This window comes from Passer montanus, unplaced genomic scaffold (assembly GCF_014805655.1).
Source record: "Passer montanus isolate IOZ18808 unplaced genomic scaffold, ASM1480565v1 scaffold47, whole genome shotgun sequence".
In the NCBI taxonomy this organism is placed as follows: Eukaryota; Metazoa; Chordata; class Aves; order Passeriformes; family Passeridae; genus Passer; species Passer montanus.
Genome location: NW_024369596.1, coordinates 6470428 through 6495350, shown reverse-complemented (window position 1 = coordinate 6495350; position 24923 = coordinate 6470428). Strand labels below are relative to the sequence as shown.

Here is a 24923-nt window from a genome sequence, read left to right as displayed (position 1 = left end):
AGAAATGGTTATTCATGGGTGAATAGCATGCTTACAGGTTATAAATGTTTCTTGTGGAGTATTAGTTAACATTTTTTAAAGTACACTGATGAGTGTAGAGTTTAAATGGGGTATTTACGTGGGTGGATATATCTGTGTGAGTTATTTCAACTCCCATAAGAGATGCAGCTTTGTATTTAAATGTTCATTACAGTAAATAGTGGATCTTTTATGCTTTTATTCCCGTGGTTTATTGTCCTGCACACGCTGGTGAACAGCAGGGAAACTGATCCAATTGTCAGAGAGGACAATTCTGGAAGACGTGCTCCCCCTCACTTTCAGGAAAGTTCAATACACTCACTAAATTAAAACCCTTTCAGGAAAACGACAACCCTGGGGACTGCCTGACAGACTTTGGAAGGGGTCCCTGAACCCCCAGAAGTGGTGGCCAGGCTACACAACTTGAAAATATGGTTTGAAAATACAGGAAACATAGGGTGCCCCCAGCTCTGGGGGATCCTCTGCTCTGGATCTGCTCAGCTCAGTCAGGAATGCAGGAGGGTTTCTCCATCCTCCAGAACCAGGGAAATTCCTGGGCTCAGCTCATGCAGACACAGTTTGAAACCTCAATTCAGGAAGTCACTGGGGTGTATTTGCAGATTCCAAACACAAAACAAGCCTTGTGCTACCCCCCATGCCCTAAGATGGATTTGCACAACCCATCCTTCAGCAGATATCCGGCCAGCAGCAACCCAAACTCCTCACAGGAGGATATGTGAATTCCCAGACTCAAGAGACTTAGGAAGGAGCAGTTTTGTGGGGTGAGATCTTGAGGGCAATGAGCACACTAAAGAGCTTTTGGGATATTTGAAGATGGCCATTTTCTCTCTGGGAGGCAAGAGCCACGGAGGAAAAAGGTGCAGAGGGAGTTCATTGCCATTTTCCAGGCTCTGTCTCTGGCCTCACAGGAGGGACCCATCAAATCTCTCTCATGGCCAGCTGAGCTGGACAAGGCAGGGCAGGCTTTCTGTAACATCCCTCCGAGGGCTCCAACTGCCTCGGACTTGCACAGACCCATTGCAGGTTTGCTTTCCATTTCCATCTCCTGCAGGAGGAGATCACTTCCGCTACAGAGGAAGAAAATCTGAAACCCAGTTTGGATTTTTGACATGTAATTATCTTGCAGAGGTTGGGTGAGAAGGTCTCAGAAAATGAACAAGTCATTCTAAGGATCTCATTTTTCTCTCTGTTTTCTTCTCTCTGTTCCTCTGAGGCTCAGGGTAGAAAAAGAAGAATCTCAGCAGAAAAACAAAAATGAGACCTCTGGAAAAGTTCTGGCCACTCTGAGGCTGCAAAATGCTTTCTAGAACGAATGAGCATTTCCAGTGGAGTTCCTTCCCTTAAAATATGCTGTATAACTGAGAGGTAATTCCTGCACCCTGGAGGCTGAGCTGGCTGCTGGCTCCTAACATGGTGTAAGTGCAACACAGCCACATCGTGGTCCTTTCCAACCCTCAGAAAAACCCCACATATTTCTCTTTTCCCTACACTATAAGATTATATCTCTAAGTAAATGGTATCTCTGACCCCTACAGATTGTATTCTCCTCCTTGTTTCCATGTCAGTAAGACCACTGCTTTCTTTTCCAGTTTATCTTGTCTTTGTATTAAAATCAAGAGGCAAAACTGTATTTCAGATCCTGAGTGTGCAGCTCAGTCCAGACAATGCACATTTATTCCCCAGATAAAGATACAGTCCTTTCTCTATGAAAAATAACTCTTGCATATTATGTATTCCTCATCTTATTAAAGTAATTCTGCAGGTAGCCTGTTTTTTCCACCAAATTTTTAGGAGCAAGGGAAGAGATTTTCCCCAACAAGGCAATTTTTTTTCTGTGTTGTTGAAATTTGTGGAAATCTTTTATCTCACAGATTGCTTTTCTTCATTCCTTTTCTGGATGAGACAATTCTCTTTGGGAAATCTGGTTTTCTGCCTCTTTCTAAAGATCAAAATTGTTGGCTTCAGTTATGTCAGTGTGTTCCCATTAGCTGCAGGAACATCAGCACTTCAACCTTTATTTTAAATATGTGCTTTGCAGAAAAGCAGCGAATTTTGCAAACTGCCATTTACCCAGTCTCCCTACTCCAGAGCCTCTGAAATTCCAGAACATTCCAACCCCCACGGGACTACATCCTTTGTTTTAAATCATCAAATCATCAATTAGAACTGTAACTGGGACATTCAGGCCAGAAAAAAGCCTTCACTGGGGCAAAATCTAAACTTGCTCTGACCATGGGTAGCCTCTGCAATGTGTCAGAGATTCCATGAAAAGAGTACGTGAAACACTTCAGCTGGAGAAGACAAAACATTGGATAAGCATGTTAAAGGTCTGCAGGGAAAGGTGTCCTGCTCATATCAAACATTTTGTAGGAAATAAATCCCAATGGCTGTGATCCTGGAAGCAAACAGTAACATTTGTTTGTAAAATTCATGAAGGCAAAACACTTCACTACATAGCAGGGAGGTTTTTACCTTTTCTTTTAATTTAGCTGGAACAATGTCTACAATACATTGACTCACAAGTTAAGTGAAGGTATGAAATCACATTCTTCATACTGAGATGGGACATTCTGGACTGGTCAAACACCCTGGCAAGAGGGGCAGAGTTCTGCACGTCCAATGAACACTGTTTGAAAGAACCAGCGGTGGGAATTATGGTTTTGACAGTGATGAGAACAGAGGGCCTTGTCCATGGAGATCGAGATGCTTTGCAGAGGAGGGCAAAGCTCAGAGCCTCAGGGAAAGGGGGGGAACTGAGGCACGGTGCAGTGCAGTGACTCCCAGGACGAGCAGCAGGACACGAACCCCAGCTCTGGCTGCCGGGGCTCCTGGCTGGCCAGTGCAGTGTCCCAGCAGGTGTGAGGGGGGCTGTGCTCCAGCGGCTCCGGGGTTATACAGGCACCTCTTCCTTCCCCTCTCCCGCTGTCCCGTTGGTTCCGCTCAGTCCCGCCGGCTCCCTGCCTTCCTCCTCCTCCTCCTCCTCGTCCTCCCTGGCTGTCCCTGTGTCCCGCCCCAGGCTGGGCAGGGGCCCGAGGAGCTGCCCTTCCCGGCGGGACTGGGCCAGCTCCTTGGCACAGCACACGGGCGTGTGGGTCTCGTAGGTGCTGTGGAAGCTGTTATAGTCCACCTCGTAAAAATCCTTCTCCAGGGTGAGCACGGGGGTGAAGCGGTGTCCCCACAGCACCTCGGTGTCCATGTAGGAGCTGCGAGCCTGGCAAGTCATCCCTGGGTGGAAAGAGAGGGATGTTAGAGGCAAGGCTTCCTTAGTGCTCACCCAACCACGCCTGGCACTTAAAAGCACTTCTGTGTCATTTCCATACCTGATTGCTCTGGGACACAGGGAAGTCTTGGCTTAATAAGCCTCACAAAAGCCTCTATCAAGAACAAGCTGAGTACCCAGAGGGAAAGGGATGCATTCTCCTCAGCATCTTCCACCTCCTGAACCTCGTGCTGAGGGGTTTGCAGGCTCTAAGCAGCTTCTCTCTGCCTCCCCCTGCTCTGCTGAGGGGCTCTTTCTGTGCCTGACACAAACAGGTCCTGGTGGATCCTGCTGGAACAACCCCCAGCTCTGTGAGTGCTGCCTCAGCCCCACACAGCCCAGAGCGCAGGGACCCCCTGCCCTGCCCTCCTCCAGGCTGGCACCATCCCTGCTTCTCTGCAGCAGTGCCACAATCCCTGTACATTAGTGCCACAATTCCCTGTACACAGCTGCACACACCTGGATGCTCAGCCCAAAGGTGAGGGGTTCCCAACTCAGCTGGCTTTGAATCCCCAGGAGGGTTCAAGCCCTTGTGCTGCTGGGCTGTGGTTTGAATGAACGGTGGCTCACAGTTTGTCAAGCTGCTCCTCAGCCCCATGCATCAGAGTTTATTTACTTTGAAAAAATTTAAAGATAATCTCTGCAGAGTAGGGACAAGCACACCTGTGAGCAAATTCTCTTGGAATCACCCCCCAGTGTCAAGGCTGTTTTCTCTTCCAAACATTTTTCTTCTCTTTTTTCTAATTATGTTTTGATTTTGGAATTAATTTCCAGTGAAAAACTAACCTCACAAAGTTCTCCCACAGATCTCTCATAGAGGGTGAGGGATTGGCCTGATTGGAATAGATTCAAAACATGCACTTGATCCACTTTCTGGGCAATACTTGCAAGTCTAATTCCTGCAGCCCAGAGCACAGGGACAGAAATCTAAAGTAATGCACAGGGAGAAAAAATCTCAGTGTCAGATGCTTCAGGGAAGAGCATATCACATATTCTCACTCTGCGAGCTCAGAAGTGACTGAAATCTCAGAGCACTCAGAAAACCCCTTTCCTTTAAAAAAAACCCCACCTTTGTGAAAAGAGGAATATTTTGTTCTTATAATTGCTACAGACCATTAAAAGACACCCACACAGGCAAGTTCTCTGCAAAGCTGAAAGCCTCTTAGTGCTTTCCATGGTTTAAAGCCACCAGGCCAGGAGTATTTTGTTCCTTGAAAGGGGAAGAGATGGTGACACACACGCAGTGCTGAGACATCTGCAGCTCTGTAGCACAGGCTGCAAACCCAATCCTTTCCCTCAAGATCTGCAGGAGTGTTTGCTTCTGGGCAGGAACAACAAGTACAGCGTTAGTCACAGTGTGCCAGCGTGCCTGCTTCCTGGGCTGGAAGGAACTGGGAAGTGCAGAGGCTGCCATGAGAAACACAGCCAGGGAATGAAAATCACCCCAAGTGCTGCTGCCTTCAGGAGAAGCTCTGTGGAAGTTCAGCATCTTCTCAGGAAACTCCCAGCTTTTGCTTTAGAGCTAAGGAACAGGGTGAGACCACTCCTGCCTTTGGTGGCTCTGCAATGTGCAGCATCACCAGCCCTGGGGTGGGGAGGGTCAGCCCTCCTGCCCTGGGCCAGCTCCTCGCTCCCTGGAAGCTCCAGGAGCGCTGCTGGTGCCCCAGTCCTGGTACAGGTTTTGCCAGGGGAGCTGTGTTACAGGCACTGATCCCACACTGACCTCCCTGGGCAAGGGCTTTCACTCCTGTTGTCTGGGGGTTCAGGGCTGCAGGGCCAGTTCCATTTCCTGGTGCTGCCTCATGCCAGGAGGCTGGAAACCAGCAGCTGGCTAAAATAAACCAGTCCTTTTCCCTTTGTACAGAGCTGGTTTGGCAACAGAAATCCCAAAGGCCTCCAAGTGCCTCCTCCAGAGCCAGCAAGGAGAGCAGGAGAGGAGACCCTGCAAGCTCTAGGATCAATCCTGTGGATGAACCAGCTGATTCTTATCCTGCTTTTCCAAGTGCTGCATCAAGGTACCATCAAGGAGTCTCCAGGGCAAAGATGGGGTGTCCTTGTGAAATGTGGGGGCCTGGAGATCTCTGAGGGAACTCCTACCTTATAATCCGGGCCTGAAATAACTCGTTCCCTGAGGGAGCACCTGAGTGAACCTGAGCCCCTGGGACACCGTCCCAGTCCTGCTCTAAGTATTCAATTAGGGCAGGAACAATGGAAAGCTTTCAGCAAGCAAACACTGCTGCTGCCAGCTTCCTGCAGGAGCTGCTTTCTGTAACCCCAGGGGGACACTGAGCCAGCACAATAAGACAACTTGTAATTGCTCCATAATCCCATTCAAATATTCCTTTTTAGCACATGTGCAGTGGTGTTTAATTGCGTGGGGACACACTGCTTGGCAACTCCCACATCACCCAGTAAACAACACCATTGTCTCTGCTTCAAATTCCATTAAGTGCCTGCTTTGCAGGCTGCCCTGTGCTCTCCAGCCTGGTTAATTAATGCATCTGTAATGTCCCTAGCTAATTATTGCCTCTGTGACTGTGAAAAGATGACAGAAGAGGTGTGGAAACAATAAACCTTGTTTTTATTAAGAGCACATGGATGCAGCCACTTGCCACTGGAACACGTGTGCCCTCCGTGCTCAGAATATCCCAGTGCCACCCTGCAGAGGGGCACAGCAACCCCCAGACTCAGACCCCTGTGTATCCCTGAAAAAAATCACCTGTTTCATTGCACAATTCTGGTTTATCTGAGCCTGTGGGATGTCTTGGGTATAGGGAATCACTTGCCATATGCTCCTATCCATCAAGTAGCATCAGAATTCAGAATATCCTGAAGTGGAGGGAAGCCACAAGGATCACCAAGTGCAACTCCTGGCTGCAAACAGACCCAGATCTGGGTACCAGACCAACTGTGACATTACTGCTCTTCTACATCACTCATGCAGCCCTGAAGCAATGACACTTTGGGGAGCACAAGAACTCAAGAGAGATTCCAGACCCTCTGAATTTCTTGCAGAATTAACCATAGCATCTATGGCCCCAGTAAAGGCTGTTAATCCTTTCCTTAAAGAATCTATAACTACACATTTTAGGTTTAAACGGTGCAGATATAGAGAAGTGGTATTTGGGGGTTTCATTTAAATAAACTTCGTGCCAAAAAAATACAGAATCCCAGAATGGCTTGGGTTGGAAGGACATTAAACACTGACACCTTCCCCTCTACCCCAGGCAGCTCCAAAGTCCCAGTGTCCAACCTGGCCTTCGGCACTGCCAGGGATTCAGGGCCTGCCCACCCTCCCAGGGAACAATTCCTAATTCCCAATATCCCATCCATCCCTGCCCTCTGGCAGTGGGAGCCATTCCCTGTGTCCTGTCCCTCCATCCCTTGTCCCCAGTCCCTCTCCAGCTCTCCTGGAGCCCCTTTGGGCTCTGCAAGGGCTCTGAGCTCTCCCTGGAGCCTTCTCTTCTGAACAATCCCTTTCCTCACAGGGGAGCTGCTCCATCCCATCATCTTCACATCCTCATTTTCCTTCTTTCAGTCCAAGTAGATGTACTTGAATTCACAGATATATATTTTTCAACTCTATCCTATTTTAAGGGGTTGTAAGACCATTAAAAGTTTCATTGTCTCCTAAACTATCTGGTTTAAAATGAAAAAGTAGATTTAATATAAATGTGTGCAGTCTGTCTGTTGAGGAAAACATAGAATGATATGAGAAATCCTTAGATGCCAACTTTTAGTTGCAGCTTTCTCATCTCTTAATGCAGCAGCTCAGCTTCATGCTGCAAACAAAACTGTTTTAATAGAAACCAGAGATAAAACTTGTTTGAAGTTAGAAGTAGATGCATCAAGTTTTCAGTAAAGCTAGAACCAGTTCCAGGATTTATGGATGCTGGAGACCAGGGCACTGTGTCCTGGTTTCAAGTTGTGCAATAAGCATTGCACAGAGATTTAATGCTCATTTCATTACAGCAGAATCCTAAGAAGTGGGTATTTTGTCTGTGGGTTGCAGCCACAGATCAATAACAGAGCTGTGCCTGCTCCTGCTCAAGGCAGCCAGGGATGCTCCCTAAACAGCCCCGTCTGCTTCCCAGCAGATGAAACATCCAGAGCAGACTGTGATGTGCATTAAAGCCGGTGTCTCATCACATCTGAGAGCATTGCAAACGCCGGGGTGTAAAACAAGTGCCAGGAACTCGGCAATAGGTCTTTGCTGTCATCATAACGAGTTAGCAAAGGGCTGGAATGTCTGAGCGTGCTGACAAGGAGCGGGAGGAGCCGGCTCAGCACGGGCTGATCCTGCTGCTCCTGCCCCGGAGCACAGCCTGGGCTGGGAGGGGGACAGTGCTCCCTGTGCCCAGCTAAACCAGACCTCACCACCCCAAATCTGCAGCTGCAGCTGCTTGGGTGCCACCAAAGGCTCTCTCCTGCTGTTGGAGATGCTGATTTTTGGCAAACATCCCATCCCAGGTGACCTCAGTTAATGGGAGGGCACGGGGAACACAGAGGATGCTCTGCCAACCCCAAATCTCCCCAGGTTCCATGGGATCCCATCCCCAGCAGAGGTGAACCTTCCAGCGCTGCTCCCTGGCCTGAAGCTCCTCAGTAGGCAGGGCAGCCCAGCCCCTGGGGCTGTCAAGACAACATTTTTCATCAGGCTAAAATTAACAGTGCTCATTGAAATGCCAGGGAGCTCAGTGATTATCTGCTGGGAAATGTCATGTGCCTGCCTGGGCTGGGCCAGATCTGCTCGGCCCCCTGGGACAAGGGCTCTGCTGGCACTGATCTCCCTCTCTGCCCATTCTGTTGTGCCCAGGATGATGTTTCTCCTTCTCCTGGATGCTCTGAAGCTGTGGAACAGCCACTGCCCAGGAGCTGATGGCCTCAGAGGTGCCGTGCCAGTGATGGAAGTTTACGGGTGGCAAGGAAGAGGTATTAAAAATTTAACTTCTATTGCTGTGATTAAGCAATATGTGTCTTTCAATTTGCATTAGCATATGGTAAGTTATAAAAGTTATTAGTCCCTCTACGTTAATTAGACTAAAGAACACTGTAACATCTAAAAAGTCAATATTCTTCCAGCTTGGAAAGGAATATTAGAAGGTAGGAGCATGGTCCTCCAATTATTTGTGCTTGTCTCCTTTAGAGGACATGGCTGGGCTTGATTCACTTTGATATTTATGCCAGAGGAGAGTAATAGGATTTTAATTTATCTGAATGCTCTCCAGGCATGCAAAAGCTCCTAGGCACTGGGAAAAAATATAATAAAAGGACTTTAAGATGTAAAGACCTTGGATTCAATTGCCATGTCTCCAGCAGGCCCAGCCTGAGCCAAGCTCACACCAGGTAACTTCTTTAGGGCTCACAGTGACTGCAGAGGTTCCTCAGACACCGCTGCCAGCCTCTGCCTCCAGAGGACAGCCCAGCTCATGAACACAATGACCTGAGACATCGCTTCCTATAATTTTTTAGGCAATGTCTGTAACACTTCTGAAAGATCCTCCTTGCAGAAAACTTATTTATATGCAAAATGCAAAGCAACACAAGACAACCCAAACCAGATGATGAATGCCCAGAAACTCCATTCAGTAATTTCACCCTTCCTTTGTGCTCCCATGAAAATCATGATTAATTTCAGCATCTCTTTTGTTGTGACTACTGCATTTGGCCCTACATTTACAGCCAGGAAACTGTACTCTGTCTGCAAAGGTGGAAAATTGAAGTGTGAAAACTCTGCTGTTTGCCTACACTCCCACAGGGACAGGATGGGTTAATTACTTCTAATCATTAAATCCCTTTTTATCACACTGACTCTAAGCCAGAAAAATATATACCTGTACTTACATAAGAGTTCATTAAAACTTCATTTAGTGACTGGACTAATCAGGCATCTGGAGTGTTTCTTGTGCCTTATTTAATTGTGCTGGGAAAAAAGAGGCAATAAAGACCAGGAAGGACCAGGAGTGGAGTAACAAGCTCTGCTGCCTCCCTGCCCAGGGAGCAGCAGTGCTGGATGCTGTGCCCAGGGAACCAGGGCAGCAGGAAGCCACGGAAAAAGCAGGATTTGGATCAGGATTTGGATAGCTGTCAGCAAATAGCAGAGGAAGGGTAAAGCTGAAAGAGAAGAGAGGCCCTTCAAATTACCTGCCAGGAAGTCTTATAGGATATGAGAGTGTGTCATGCAGCATGGCTTACAGAGAAAAACAGTATTTTAAAAAATTGGACTTGCTAATGTTCCCTAACCGGATCAGCCAAATCCTTCAGCACAACCCAGCTGACTACACCACGCGGGAGGGGGGCCTGGACCTGCCCTGCTCTTCCCTGTCCCAGCAGCTTTTAAACACTTTCCACTTTGGGATCACAGGGGAAGAGCAAGAGCTTTGGCCAGCAGCAGCAGGAGCTGTCCTTCACCAGGGTGGCCCTGAGATTTTGGGGAGCAGAGAGACAAGGAAAGCAAAAATGTCTTCACTGTGCAAACAGACTTTCCACCTTTGCTTTGTTCCCTTTTATTGCAAGTCAGATTTGGGGCAGCTGATGTTGACAAGCATCCCTTTCTGAAAAGGCAAAGATAAGGAATTCCCTGAAGGAATGCCTGTGCCAGCTCACCAGGAGCACTGGGGGTGATGCTGCTGCCCCCAGATGCCCTCGAAGCCCCTTGGGAGTAAGCACACTTGTCAGCAATATTGATTTTGTCTTCACAGTGCTCATTTCACCCAGCAGTGACCACAACAGATCTGCCCAGAAACTCACCCTCCCTTTGGCCTTTTCCCTCCGCTCCTTGAGTCCCCGTGCCTCCTCACCCATCCCAAATAGCAATGGAAAAGCCACGCCTGGGCTTGTGCCAGGCTCTGAGGGTCACTCAGGGCAGCACCCCCGGGTGCCCCACAGCCCTCAGTGCAATAGCACCAGCTTTTTTATCTTTTTCAGCCAAATAAACCCACTGCATTTTAGGCTGGCTGGTGAGCTGCTGCTCTTCAGTGTGCTGTTACTCAGGCCTTTGAAAAGCCAAGGCAACTTGAACACAAAATCTTTGTTTTACGTCACAGTGTTTCACTTTGTAAAAAACCCAATGACTTGAAGGGTGTGAACTCCTCAGAATTTACTCTACACTTTTCATTTGAAGCTATTTACCATCTTTGCCTTGCACTGGGTCAGAATTAAACTTAAATGTCAGTAAATAGAGCTGCTTGTTTGAGAGGAGACAATACATTACATTTGTAATATGTGTGTGCCTGGTTAAATCTACGGAAAACAGCTATAAAATCACTGTCCCAAATTATCAGTGAAAAATATCCCCACTTTTAGTCGTGCTTCAATTTCTGCAGCCGTTGATATGTTGCTGATCACCTTTCTGGCCTGCTACCTACACCTTATGGAAAGCAGAGCTGTATATTCTGACCAGTGGTACCTCTGAACTCGGTGGGGTGGAGTCCTCATTTTCCATAGGGGTTGCTAAGGGAACAAATGCTCTGTTGTATTTTACAGTGCCCTGAACCCAACCAGGCTGTGACAGTGTCAGATTTAACAGAAGTCCTGCTGGGAGTAAATATCACACCACTCCTGAGAGCAGATGGGGCTTCAGCAGTGCCATGGGCAGGGAAGTACCTTAAGAATTTGCTTGGAGCAGATCTTAAGGTGTGAAGGGAGGGATTAATAACCCCAAACTGCTTTATCAATACTCCCAAGTGTGAGGATGAAGCAGGAAAGCACAAACACTGTCTCTGCAAGCCACTCTTCTTGTCACAAAATATCCCACTCCCCTGCTGCCACAGGTCCTCAGGAGCCATCCCAGCCTCCAAACTGCCTCCTGGAATCATCCAAGGTCCACTCAGCTCTGAGTTCATGCAGAATGCCTCCTCCAGCTCCGGGGTGGGACTTCCCAGGCTGCCTTCTGAGTCCAGGATAATTCACTTCCACAGATGTATGCTCCTTAATATCCTTACAGCCCGGCCTGCGCAGTCCCTCTGGGAGAGGAGCCCATTTGTAAGGCAATATTATTCCTCTGCCATGCTTTTAATTCCGAGGTTGTTATTGATAATGACTTCCTCTCACACATCCCCAGCAGAGGCTGAGCCTTCCTGCGAGGAAGGCAGAGCAGCAGGGGCTCAAAGCATCCACAGTGTCACTGTGTGACGAGAAAAGAGGCTTTGGACAAACAAGGAGCTGCATTCCATGCTCAGATTAGGAAGCTCCAGCCTCTAATAAATGTTTAGGCTGCAGAATAAGTCACTGTTACAAATCCTTGCCTTAGATAGTCTTTTCCACCCACCCTTTCCTTCGCCACATCTCTACAATGCTCTGCTGGGGAAGAGCGTTTTCCCTGGACATGCCAGGTGAATTCCACTTGCACAGCACATATTCCAGCCCCACTGGAATGTAATTTATCCATCACCTCCCATCAGCTCTGTTTGGGAAAGTCAGCCACTGCTGATCACCTAAGGGGAAACCCTGGGACATTGAATTACCTCTCTGGACAGCTGCCTTTGGGAGCAAAGGTTTGGGATGCAGCAATTTGAGAGATTTCTGCTCCTCTGGCTGTGGTAACTAATGAGCAAATCTGCAGGAGGGGATAACATTAACAGTCAGCAAGGGGCAGAATCTGTGAGAGTGCTGACACCACTGAGTACTTGTAACAAGCTGAAAACCCCTGCTAATGATTCAGAGAGAACCTCATTGAGATGGAAAACAAAATCCAACCACCACCCACAGGAAAACTCCGGCCTCATAACTGAAATCCTGAAACACCAAAGGGGAAAACTGCTTATAAAAGCTTTTTTTGCATCTCTGGCTTTGTTTGTCCATCTTCAGCCAGCAGTTCTCTCCCTCGGAGCTGCCTGCAGTCCTTTCCCCCTGCAGACCCTGATTCCATCAAGGCCTTCTGCCCACCCCGGCCTGGAAAACCCTGCCTGGAAGGCACCCGAGCATCTCGGGGACTTGGACACACTCGCTGTGCCGCAAGTGCAGCAGGAAGAGCTGCCAGCTCCTCCCCAAACCTGGAGCAAAGGGATTCGTGAGTGGAAATGACCCATGGAAATGACTGCCAGGTGCTGCCAGAGCTCCTGTGGGAGATACCTGTGGGAAGGAGCCTCTGTGCCCATCCCTCCCTCAGCTGCCTTCCCCATGCCGTGGAAAGCTGAGCGTTATCCCTTTTCCAGAGTCACTATAGACAGACACAGAGTTCTTTCATCTCTGCCACAAACACACCCCTAGGAGACACTGGGAATGGGCTGAGGATATCTCCTAATCTCCCATTACCCAGCTTTGTCTGAGCTGTTAAGCAGCTGCAGGGCTGCAAAAGTCACAAAAGCAGTTTCTGTATTTTTCCTCTTTGAGCTCCCTCTGGGAATGTGTGTCCTGCACCACGTGCAAGTCATTCAGCCTCAGCACGTGCTGCTTTATGGGATACAGGGAGACTTGGGCACTTCATAGCCCCCATTAAAATCAACACTACAGCAGTAACTAAAATAGCACAGTTACAGCCAATCTGTAATACAGAGACAAAATGGGAGAAGATTTGCACCATGAATTTTGATCACAGGAAACAGGACCACCACAGACTTCAAGAATTCCTTCAATCCATTGCTTTTTTCTCCTGTGGATCAGTTCTAAGTGATTATGAGCAGCTCCAGGACTAACCCCTTCACCTCAATCCCAGACTTATAAAAGAGGGTGAAACCCTACAGTATGAGCTAAAGGCCCAACTTTTCACTGCTGGTTATCCCAGATGCCCCACCTGAGTCAGGCACTACCCAAGAACAAACCTCACTGTGTTTCCAGTCCAGGTAACATGGACAGTGAAATCCTGATGCCAAACTGCCCACAATGCTTTGTGCCCCTGTCCTCCTCCAAACAGTGACTGATTGCTGACAGGTCCTTACCTGTGGCTTCCACCATTCCTTCCAGGATGACCACAATCTCAAACTCCTCCTTCTCCAGCTGGGTGCGGGACATCTCCCAGAAGGGGCTTTTCTCATTGATCTCATGTGAGATGATGAGAGGGGACACCAGGAACAACCTGTCGTCTCCGGTGTCGAATCCCACGTTGATGTCCGTTTGATTCAGGGGAATAAACTCTCCTTCTTTGGTCTGTTTGGACTTAATCAGTTTGGCTCGAATGGAAGCCTCGACAATGTGGGAATTGCGGAGGTCCCCAACCCGGAACATGAGGCAGAGCTTCTCATCCCTCATGGAAATGACAGCGTTGTTGGAGAACATGAGGGTCTCCGCCCTCTTCTTTGGTTGGCTGATCTTGACAAACATGCATCCCACCATGAAGGCGTTGACGATGGAGCCCAGGATGGCCTGGACCAGGAGCAGCACGATGCCCTCGGGACACTTCTCCGTGATGACCCTGTGGCCGTACCCGATGGTCGTCTCGGTCTCGATGGAAAACAGGAACGCCGACACGAATCCGCTGAGGTTTTCAACGCAGGGGATCCAGTTCTCGTCCTCCAGGTGGTCCAGGTCTCCCCGGATGTAGGCAATGAGCCACCAGATGAACCCAAAGAACAGCCAGGTGATGGTGTAGACCATGGTGAAGACCAGCAGGTTGAAGCGCCACTTGAGGTCCACCAGGGTGGTGAAGAGGTCGCTGAGGTACCGGTAGGTCTCCTGCACGTTCCCGTGGTGCACGTTGCACTTGCCGCTCTTCTCCATGTACCGCTGCCGCGGCTTCTTGCCCTCGGTGGAAATGAGCCGGGTCCTGTCCGTGGCGATGGGGACGTCATCCCGAGCCTGCTTGGGGATCTTCTTGGGCTCCCGGGATGTGACCCCGATGTCCATGTCCTGGTTCATGAAGATCCGGGAATCTCCAGCCATGGCTGGGCTGCACAACAAGCAAAGACCGTTTCAGGCAGAAGGAAAAGAGAACAAAGCCATTTTGTTTCACTGTCTGGACCATCAGAACGTTGATTTTGGAGGGCTGACTCTTCTCCCACAACAGCCACTTGTTAAACACAGCCCTGCAGTGACCCAGAATTAAAGACTGATTTATCACACACACAGGCCCTTCAAACATCAGCAGGGTGATGGGCACACTGTGGGAGCGTGGAACACTTAAACCTTTGAACATTTTGGGGCTTTCTTTTTGTTCTTAGATTTTTTTACACACCAAATTTGCTTGAGATCACAACTCAGAACAAAGCTACATCAATAACTTTTCAGGAGGGACTGGAGCTATTTCATGCCTCAGGTTTTGGGTGCATATCAAGAGAAACCTCAGAAATTAAGGGAAAATGCTGAGCACCACTATCTACCTAAATCTCACATGAGTCTAAATTATGCATGAAGGCTTCCCTTGCAGTCAGCAGAGAAAGGCATCTCCAGGGATAACTCAGATTTCAGGAGTGCTGAATCACCTTCTGGAAGTTTATTCTTGAGCCTGGGCTTAAACGTGAAATAAACATTTAATTGAGCATCTTGAATCCCACGCGTGAGGGTGTGATGAATCCAGGCCTGCTGTTAATGAGATCTATCAGAGCTCACCCCTTTGCTCCACCTGACATTAGACAAAATCACTGGGCACTTTTAGGAATGCATCAGAGCTATTAAAAAGCCCACTGTCGACATTCAGAGTAATGCTTACCAGGATACAAATAAATAACACGAGATGAGGGCGGCAATGCTGTCTGCCAGTTCTAATGTAACATCCTGTTTACAGAGATGATTAGATACTCCTTTAAAAAATGAGAGTCTTGACTCTGGATGCAGGGCACAGACAAAATCTCTGTCAAAGACTATCTAAGGAGCCTTAGGGATATCAAAGATAGAACAGCAATATTTTCTATGGCGTTCATTCCCCGTATTGTCCTCTGCAAATCCTATTAAAACCTAACTAAATCTATTACTGCTCCCTCTGTCTTTAATCTTCTTATGCGCCTGTGAATGAGGAAAGGTGTAGAGATACAATTAAGAGTATCTTGGGAGAGACAATTTTTAAGACTGAACAAAGTAGCTCCATCTTTTCGGTATTAAAAAGCACAAAGGGTGGGCGGGAAGGAAGCAGAGGCAGGATGAAGAAATGAAGCAACAAATTTTCACTTCCATTCGGCTGCAGCCAAGTCTGGTTAATGGCAGAGAACTCCTCGTGGCCCTTGTCTAAGTCACCATCGATCAGTGCTCCAACGAAGCAGCCGGAGCCTGCTGCTGGAACCGGCCCCGCTGGCTGGGCTCCGCAGAGAGCCCGACCATCTGTGCCAGCACAGCCAGCACTGCTGCCTGCTGCCAGGGCCAGGACAGGGCTGCACACCAGGGCTGGCAGTGGGAATTCCTGGTGCTGGGATGGGAAATCGGGGGGATTGGGTTTGCCACCCCCCTGGACATGGGGTAGATAATCCCAGTGCTGTGGGCTCCCTTTCTCCAGCCAGGATTTTGACCCCTGCTCTGTCTGTCCCTCCTGAGAGCTGGCTCAGGGTGCACTCACACACATCCTCAGCTGCTTTTCACTGCCTGCTGCAAGGCAAACCTCCAGACCCGCTGGCCTGGCTCTCTCTGCTCTCTGAGGTTCGTCTCTTTACACGTGTGCAAAGTGCTGCAAGATGCTGAAAACTGTGCAGGGGCACAGCTTGACACTCACTTCCCAACATGGGAAAGCACATGGCAGAACAATCACACACTTCTGCCCCCTCTTTAATAGGGAAAGAAGCCTCCCACCACTGGAAATCAGTGGAAAACCTCCTCACTTCCTTCTTACAAATAATATTCTTGATGTATGTTTGCATTGATTGATTAATCTAAAATTACTCCATTTGGACTAAAAAGCTGTCATCAATCTAAATGTAAAACCAGGCAAGTGTTGCCTGTTGCTTTCAATTTTAAAAGACTTGTTTTAAAGATAATTTTCTTATAACAGTAAATTTGAAGCTATCACTGGCACCATTGGAGAGAGAACAATCCAGTTCCAGACTTCAATCTAGAGTGGAAGATTACATGTTTAGATTCACACCAAAGAGACCAAAAGGATCTTGAAACTTATTACAAAGAACAGAATACAGGAAAAGCAACACAGAATCCTAAATGCCTGGAAAGATCACCCTGGTGGAGCAGGTTTAAGGAACTGCCCATTAATGAATACATGGAGGAACCTTTTTAACTAAAACACAGGGCTGGCAACATCTCTGGTGGTGCTACTGATCTCCAGCAACAGCTCAGCTGAAACATCTCTGCAAACCTTCAGGAACACCTTCCAAGTGATCCAGTAAAGCAGAAAAATTCCTGCTGGATAGGAAGTTCACTGACAGCTTTAGTGGCATTACAATTCCTACCAATATTTCATCTTTAACTTTCCTGTTGTAGTATGAGCACAACCTCAGTGTGGTTATTAAAAATAATTAAGTATATGAATTTTTGCTTCAGAGTCTTTAAACAGAATGCTCCTGGTTAGCAGTTTGAGCACAGCTTTGGATGGCTGCAGACTATCCAGCTTTCTGCTCCAAATGATTCCAGGGTTTTCTAATTCTGAGCAAATCACTGCTCTTCCTTCTGCCTTAATTCCTCAACAGTAAAATTTGTGATATGGATCTGGATGGTCTGTGAGATCCCAGGCAGCAGAATCTTCTAGAAAATTTGCTGTCATTCTTTCATGATTTAAACTGCCCTGGGGAACTTTATCCCAAATGACAAGAAGCTCTGAAAGGAGCAGTGTAACTGGGTAAGGACCTGGTTAACTCTTCCCTGTGCAGTGCACAGCCATAGACATCTCTGCCAGATCATGGTAAATTTGGTCCTGCATCTCCCAGAGATTTCAGCTCCAGTCTGTAAATCCCTGCTCCCTCCAGCACAGAGAGCCATGGGGTGAAATTGCCTCTTACAGTCACAGGCACTGTTCTGTTTCTCTGGCATTTGCTGTCTTTGGTTAAACGAGGCCAGGATAATAAAAATGTCACTTCTGTACAAAGCTGCCTTCCTTTAGGACAGGCTACTGCATGAGGAGCTGTGAGTCAGTGCATTATCAGCCTTGCAGAGAGGTTTTTATCAGCCCTGCTGATGCTCATCTCTGCCCAGATGACACACTCGGGGCAGGCAGTGACATTTAGGGGCTGGGATCTGCTGCACAGGAGTCAGGCTGGGGTTGGGTGAGAATCTCCAGGAGACAGTGTTTGCCAGAGCAGCTCCTGACAGAGCTGGTGTGCTCCTGGCAGGTCCAGCAATTTGCCAGAGACAGCAAGGAGGTCAAAACTATAAAACACTTGAAGAAACTTCTTTCCCTGCTGACCAGGGAGCTTTTTCCATTTAAACAATTGCTGATCTGGCTGCAGTAAACACACAAATTTCTGTGAGGATGGGATTTGATGCTGGAAGGGACCAAACTGGCAGGCAGGTGGAGTTTAAAGATGTGAATCTGTCATCAGGTTTGTGTAAAGGCAGACTTCTTTTTGTTTCTTTTAAACCTGATGCCTGTGTTTTCTCACATTGGGAGAATAATTGAGCAACTGTTCTTTAGCAAACCTCCCACAACTTCCCAGAATTTTGATTTTTTTCCACTTAACCCTATCTTCTTTTTTTTTCCAGACAATGAGTGCTGTACTTCTCAACAAGCAACCAATAACACTGAACAGAGATTACTGAAAAACCTGATCTGGTTCTGCTGCTGCCTCTTGGCCCACACCCCATAAACCAGGTTACTGTGCCCAGGTTCCTCTGGGCCACATAATTCTGCTTTAGGTTACAGTGCTGCAAGGGAATGAAATTCTTAATTGTCAGACAGGAGCAACATAGGGAGGTAGGTGCAGGAATAAAGGAAATTAAAGCAGCAGCACTGAAGAGAATAAAAGCATTGGCTGCTGAAGACTGAGTGCTCATGGAAAGATGGAGGAAGGAGAAGTCTTAGGAGAAGATGGCCTTTGACAATCTGAAGAAAAATTACTTGAGATAGGCTCTGACTGAGGTGGGGCTTTGATTTCCCAGAGAAAGGCATCTTTCCTCCTTTTATCACTGCCTGTGTGTGAGTGGGACTGAGCAGTCAGCTCCACCAGCCTTCCTTTCCACACACATCTGTGCATGCAAGGTGAGGAAAGGCAGGTGGATTTGGGGGAATCCATGGAATGTTCCAACTTTCTGACTTCATATAAATAGAGGTTTGGGGTTTTGGTGGCTGCCTCTTTGGGAAGTGCTTGGGGATCCACAGGTGGACGGGAGGCTGCAGAAGAGTTGTGCCCTTGAAAGCCAGGGAAAAATTCAAAGACACTGCACAAGAAGGGAGACCTGTGGCACTTCACAAACAAACGTTCCAAAGCTCCCTGACCCCAGTAATTGCCTCTCCAAGTGTCACCTCACTCAGCACTGAGGTGGGAAGGTGCCTCTCATCTCCTCTGTGAGTTTTGGGCAAGTCTCAGCACCACTTTCCTGGCACTCAGAATGTGACAGCTCACGGAGATGGGTGGCTGCTGGTTAGCCTGAAGGGCCAGGATGGCTTTGTGCTTGTCACAGAGCTGGGCTGTGACAGCTCCTGTGTGCCCAGAGTGCCCCTGGCTCAGAATACCCCAACAGAAGGTGCTCAGTCTTTCCAAAGAAAATCTCTCTGGCCAGGGAGCCAATCTGACCTCAAGGAAGGGTTTATGGACATTTGCACTTTGTTTTTACCCGTGAGTTACCTCCCAATCCATCCTTCTCCTCTGAGATCCTTCCATTGCCAGTTGTGAGGGAGGAACGTGACTCTCCCACTCCCAGAGTACCCAAGTGTTTTACAGCACTCAGCACAGATATCATGTGCTATAAAATTTTATTTATGTGTTTTCCAAGAGGTCTGGAGCAAGGAAGGGCTCAATTTCCCCTATTTCAGGATGGGGGAATCACTCACAAAGACACTTAGTTCTTCAACACTCAACTAGGAGTCTGTGGCAGGGCAGGAATTAAATTTAGCCATTCCAAAATCCGAAATGAGCCCCTGGAATCACTGCAGAACTCTTTCCTCCTTCCCCCACTCCAGCAGCTGGGAATGCAGTTGCTGTCTGTCTCAGGTGTGTCTGAAGATCTCTCTGCAGAGCCTCCACAGCCTGATCCACCAGATGAATAACCCAGCAAGATTATTTCCAAAGCCAACGAAGGCACTTGCTGTTCTCTCAAATAGCTACAGGTTTCAAATACATTTTTTCCCTCAGCTATGGATTTGAAGTAAAAAAACCCCACACATATCACAAGTTCACAGCTGCATTAAATATAATGACTCCAGACCTATACAGAACAGAGTGGAGAAACAAAACTGATCTTTTTTTTTACAGAAAAAGAAGATAACAACTAGAAAATGCTATTGAGGCATCATTCAGGCTTTTACAACTTGTTAGAGCACATGGACTAAAGAATATGGAGTTTCTATAAGATTGGGACTGTCTCCTATGGCACAGTTCCACTGCACAGGAAGGATGGGAGGATTTAATCCATGTAACACCCAGGCAATTCTCTTGTACTTCATTGAATTAAAGACCTTGAGCGTGACTAGTCCCCGAGCAAAGGATGCAACCACAATATTGTGCTTTTAGGTGTTTTCCACGATACAGAACAGTCAAATGATATTTTCTCTACCAACAACAAATAAAGCCTGGAAATAAATCAATTTGATCCTTCCACCTCCAAGGAAGTGACTGTGCCTGAAGCACTCTGCAGCCTCTCTGTCCCTGGCCTCTCACCCCAGCTCTATTTTAGGGACATCTTATGGTGTCATTGAAAATCTGACCATTGTCTTTCAAGCAGCACAACTGAACAAAGCCAGGGACACCTCTGTCCTGATCAGACACTCCTGTTTCTCCTGCTCCTGGCTGTTTACTCTGAACAGCAAACACTGAATGTTGAGAAAGCAGAATCTCAGTTCTAGGAGAAAATCCTGCCCCAGGAGCAGCAGTGTTCCCATTCTCCATTGTTTAGGAATTTACCATTGCAGCAACAGAGAATCACTCTGGAATCTGCAGCGGCTTAAAAAAATACAATAAAAAACTAAAAAACAAAACAAAACTAAAAAAAACCCAAAAAACACCAAAAAACTTTTTAAAAATACATTAAACTGTTGGACTACTTCACACTTCTGCAGTACCTTGCACCCAAAGAGTTCACTGATGGGTTTACCAAACACAGGCTCTTTTTGCCCCAAGGCCTTCAGCAGTGCTTGAACCCACTGCAGAAAGGGGTCAGAGTGACAGAGGGACAAACTGACCTCATACCAAGCTGTTGGACAAGGGCCAGTGCTTGCCCCAAGTATCCAAGTGCCTCTCCTGACCTCAAACCCAACAGAAACTGGGTGACTTAAACAGTGGAGTCTGGACATTTGCCTTGGAATATTACTCCAAAGCTCTGTTTACTGATTTTTTTTTTCTTCTTCTTCTTTTTCCCACAAATAATTGGGCTGGAACTTTCTAGAGATAGAAAATATTCTGCCATGGGAATCAGAAATTATCCTAATCCTTTATCTCCAACTGGGCAGGAATAGCGAGCCAAAGAACTGAAGCTCACAAGTGAAATAACCCCCAGCACAAACACTGCCCCACACACTGCCCACCTTCTCAGGAGATCCTGGTTGCTTGGACTGGTCAGAGAACCAGTGAGAAAAGCCAGTTTGGTTTCCCTCCGAGCTCCTCTTCTACAAATCCAAGGTCTACTTTGAAGTAAAAGGGCACAGGAGGAAGGAGCTGCTTGATGAGAATCTCCAAAAGCCAGAGGGAAGTTTTTTGGGACAGGGTCAGATTCTGCCCGTTCTCGGCTGGTCCCTGAAACTCCCTGTTCAAACCCAAGGGAGAGGCTGTGTAAAAGTTAACCTGGTGCTCCCAACCACCAGGCGCTGGCACAAGGAGAACCCCAGGCGCCTTTCTGAGTGATGCAACAGGACATTGGTAAAAAAATCAGTCATGCTTTTACCTCCCAGAGCCATAACCCCCGAGGGATTCCCAGCGCACTGCATTCCCTGTCCCTCCAAGGGCTGCATATGCCACTTGCTCATCTGGAGGCTGCACTGCCAGGGCTCTGTAACTCCAAGCTGACTGGCAAGTATCCTAATTATGAAAGAATTTAATCTTGGGCTCCAGATAAGGATTATGGAGTCACTTCATAATTCAGGGCTGCTCACTGATCAGTCTCCTGGTGCCCTTTGAATTCCAGTGATCTCCACTAATCCTGTATCTGAGCAGTTCCTATTTTATTTAATGTCTTTTCGTGCATCACACCTTTAGATCTGTCAGTGCTTTTGCCCAGGATCAGCATCCAATCCCTGCCTTCCCAAGAGTTCCGTGGCAGCTGTGAGTTAGGCAGGAGCCTGTCCACAGCTCGCACCCGGGCAGGTCCGGGCACAGGAGCCTGGCACCCCGCTGGCCCAACAGCTCCGCGTTTGTCCCGATCCTCTGCAGCCGGAGAGGATCGGGAGTGACCGGGAATAACAAAGGAACCGTAACTTACTGGCTACGAGCGGCTCCGCATCAGTCGCGCCGGGGCTCGGGGGGCGGCAGGAGCGGGGCTGCGGGAGGCTGGCGGGCAGCGGCGGGTCCATGCCATCACCGGGGAGCCGGGCTGCTCCCGGGGGCCCCGGGCTGCCCGCCGCCCCCTCGGCGCTGCCCGCCGGCAGCGAGCATCGGCGCGGGCTGCCCACGCCCTGCCCTGGGCACCCGCGGTGCTCCCGCTCGGCTCCCAGCCCCCGCCGTGCCACTTTGGCCTCTCCTCCGCCCGCCCTGCCCCGCCGTGCCCGCTCCTGTTCCGGGGATCCGCGGCGCTCCCGAGCTTTTGAAGGGCTGGGGCAGAGGGAGGGCGCGGAGCTGCGTGCGACGGCGCCTGATCTGCTCAGGGGCGGGGGGCGAGGGAGGGGTTTGGGCGCTGCCGGCAGCGAGGAAGGGAGGGAGGGCAGGCGGGGAGGCGAATCCCTGCCTGGGAGCTCGGGATCGCAGGAGCTCCGAGCTCGGGAAAGACCTGCGAGCTCCCAGCGAGGGGCTCCGGGCCGCGCCCCTGGGCTGGGCTGGCATGGCATGGCATGGCATGGCATGGCTTGGCATGGCATGGCACGGCACGGCACGGCATGGCATGGCATGGCATGGCTTGGCATGGCATGGCACGGCACGGCACGGCATGGCATGGCATGGCATGGCAGGGCACGGCACGGCACGGCATGGCATGGCATGGCACCGCATCCTTCCGGGGCTCTCAGCATCGCACAGACCCCGCAGCTCCCAAAGCCGGGAGGAAGGGAGAGCGCGGGAGCCGCGCGTTTCACACGGGTGAAAATCGTCCCCGGCACCGCGGAAACTCCTGGGCTGGACCAGGGACGGTGGGGACAAGGCAGGGAGCGTGGTTCCATCAGGCTCTGCCATGGTGTTTGCCCGCTGTGGGGTTTGCCTGGGATCCAGCCGGTCCCCGGGAGTGCTCTCGAAGTGCTTCAGTGCTTTGCCGTAATTTTTTGTCTTTCTCTTTTTTCTTCTTCTTTTATTTTCTTTTCTTTTATTTTTTTTTTCCTTTGTCACTGATAATACCACACTGTCTCCCCAGCTTAGTGAAATATTTCCTTTTCTGAAAAGCAAATGTCAGGCCAGCTGCATATCTCAGGCAGATCTGCCTGGTGACTGCAGGTTACCCCCAGGCTTTGTTGCCAGTCCTGTCCCCCTGTCCTCCCTAATTCCCTATTCCAGGAGCACACACATTACAGCCCATCAGAAAACCTTTCACAGAAGATTTGTCTGGTCAGGAAAAGAGAATTTACCCAAACCAAAGCACAGTGCAGGATTGTGTGGGTATTACTGGAATCTGCAAGCTACTTTTTGTTCTCCTTCCAATGATTTTCAATTTTTTCCTTTTTTAAAAGTTACACTATCACTAATAAAATACATCAGCATTGGAATGATATTTGTTTTTATTTTCCTATATAAACATTTTGCAATTTATTATTTAGGGTAAAAAGGGAACTAATGGAACTTCATGTACGTCAGAAAACCTGGGTCTTAACCAGCTTAAATCTAGGCTACATAATGCCTTATTATGGAGACTAGACTGGGAAAATCAAAGACAGACATGCTGAAGAAAGGGAAATAACCACAGGTTTGAATATTATTAATAGTCATACTGCCCAGGGACTGGGAGAAGAAAGCCCATCTCTATAAACACACTCCCTTTATCAGTGCTCTGGTTCTTTGCTGTGGATGTTGGATCTGTCCAGATGGGACAGGAATCGGGAGCCAGACTACGGATTTCAGCCATCAAAATCAGTTTTGAAGGTGTAATTTTGCTTTGCCACGTGCTAGTTCGTGTTTGGCACTGCAGCACAGCGTGGGCAGCGAGCTCAGCCCAGCCAGCCTGGCTCTGTTTGCCCAGCAGCAGCTCCGGGTGGCCCAGCAAGGCTGCAGCAGCTCAGGGCTGAATTCCAGCCAGCATGAAACCCCTTGCAGTGACAGCAAAGGCCGTGGTAATGAACTGTTGATCAAATTCTGTGAAATTCCATCACATCTTCTGCCTGCTTATAACTGCCAGGAATGTCTTTTCAGCAGAATTACTTTTACCTTTTAGGGGTATGTCTGTGATAACTTCATAAAAGTGCTGTTTGGGGAGTACAGTCAAAGTTTGGGTATTTTTAATGAGCATTCAGACTTCCTTAATAAGCACTAAAGAGTAAATTCATTCAGTGGGAGAGTCAGCCCCCCTAAATCACAGCGTGGGCTTTCAGAGCAGGTCCCTGGACGCTGCTTCCCCAGCACTAAGGACAGTGCCACCTTCAGAATGGCATCAGCTCCGCTTCCTCCTTCATCTCATCTCTGTTAATAAGATTTGGAATGAATTTGTGTGCTAGGAAATGTAGGAGGAATCTTTGTGCTGCCCAGGCAGCAGCCCTGGAGGAGTGGAGTGCCTGCAAGGCCGGTGTGTCACAGCCAGGGCTGGGGGAGCCTCCTTCCACAGCCGCGGGCTTGGCCCGGGCGGCCGGACGGGACCGGGACGGGACCGGGACGGGAACGGGACGGGAACGGGACAGGAACGGGACAGGAACGGGGAGAGGGGGCCCGGAGGGGTCCCCGCTGTGCTGGGTGGGTGTCTGCCAGCTCCGCACGGCTCCCGTGGCACAGGAGCTCGAGTGGCTCCGTGCTTTGTGCGTGTCCCTGACACCTTTCCCGGCTTGGGCAGATTCCCGAGGCTCCCGGCGCTGGAATTCTGCTCTCCCGACAGTGGAATTCTATTCTCCCGGCGCTGGAATTCTGCTCTCCAGGCAGTGGAATTCTGCTCTTCCGATGCTGGAATTCTGCTCTCCCGATGCTGGAATTCTGCTCTCCCGACAGTGGAATTCTGCTCTCCCGATGCTGGAATTCTGGCTCTCCCGACAGTGGACTTCTGACAGGCACTGCCATCTGCCGGCACCGCGGCCATCCCTCCAAACCAGCCCCAAACCCACCACACAAGCGGGGTTATGCCAGGGGTTAAGCGTGGCCCTGGATTTTCACAGAAATCCCACTTTCCCCAACGTCCTCCACACAAGCAGGGTTACGCCAGGGGTTAAGTGTGGCCCTGGATTTTCACAGCCCCTGCGGCTGCAGAAATCCCACTTTCCCCAACGTCCTCCATGGATTCTCCAGCTGGAGAATGCACAGAGGCTTAGAGGCTTCTCCCCTAAGGAGGTTTGTCCGTGGCAGGTGGATGGCTGGGACCCTTGCCCACCTTGTGGGATTGCACAGCGCTGTGC

At 49.0% G+C, this 24923-nt stretch overlaps 1 protein-coding gene across 1 annotated transcript; it reads right to left on the bottom strand.

Moving 5' to 3' along the window:
- Positions 1 to 2500: 2500 nt before the first annotated feature.
- Positions 2501 to 21985, bottom strand: KCNJ5 (potassium inwardly rectifying channel subfamily J member 5). Its single transcript, XM_039722173.1, has 3 exons — positions 21674 to 21985; positions 13177 to 14123; positions 2501 to 3264 (listed from the first exon to the last, which is right to left on the bottom strand). The coding sequence occupies exons 2-3, from the start codon at positions 14114 to 14116 to the stop codon at positions 2930 to 2932; spliced, it is 1275 nt and encodes a 424-aa protein (XP_039578107.1). The 5' UTR covers positions 14117 to 14123; positions 21674 to 21985; the 3' UTR covers positions 2501 to 2929.
- Between the last annotated feature and the right edge of the window lie 2938 nt (positions 21986 to 24923).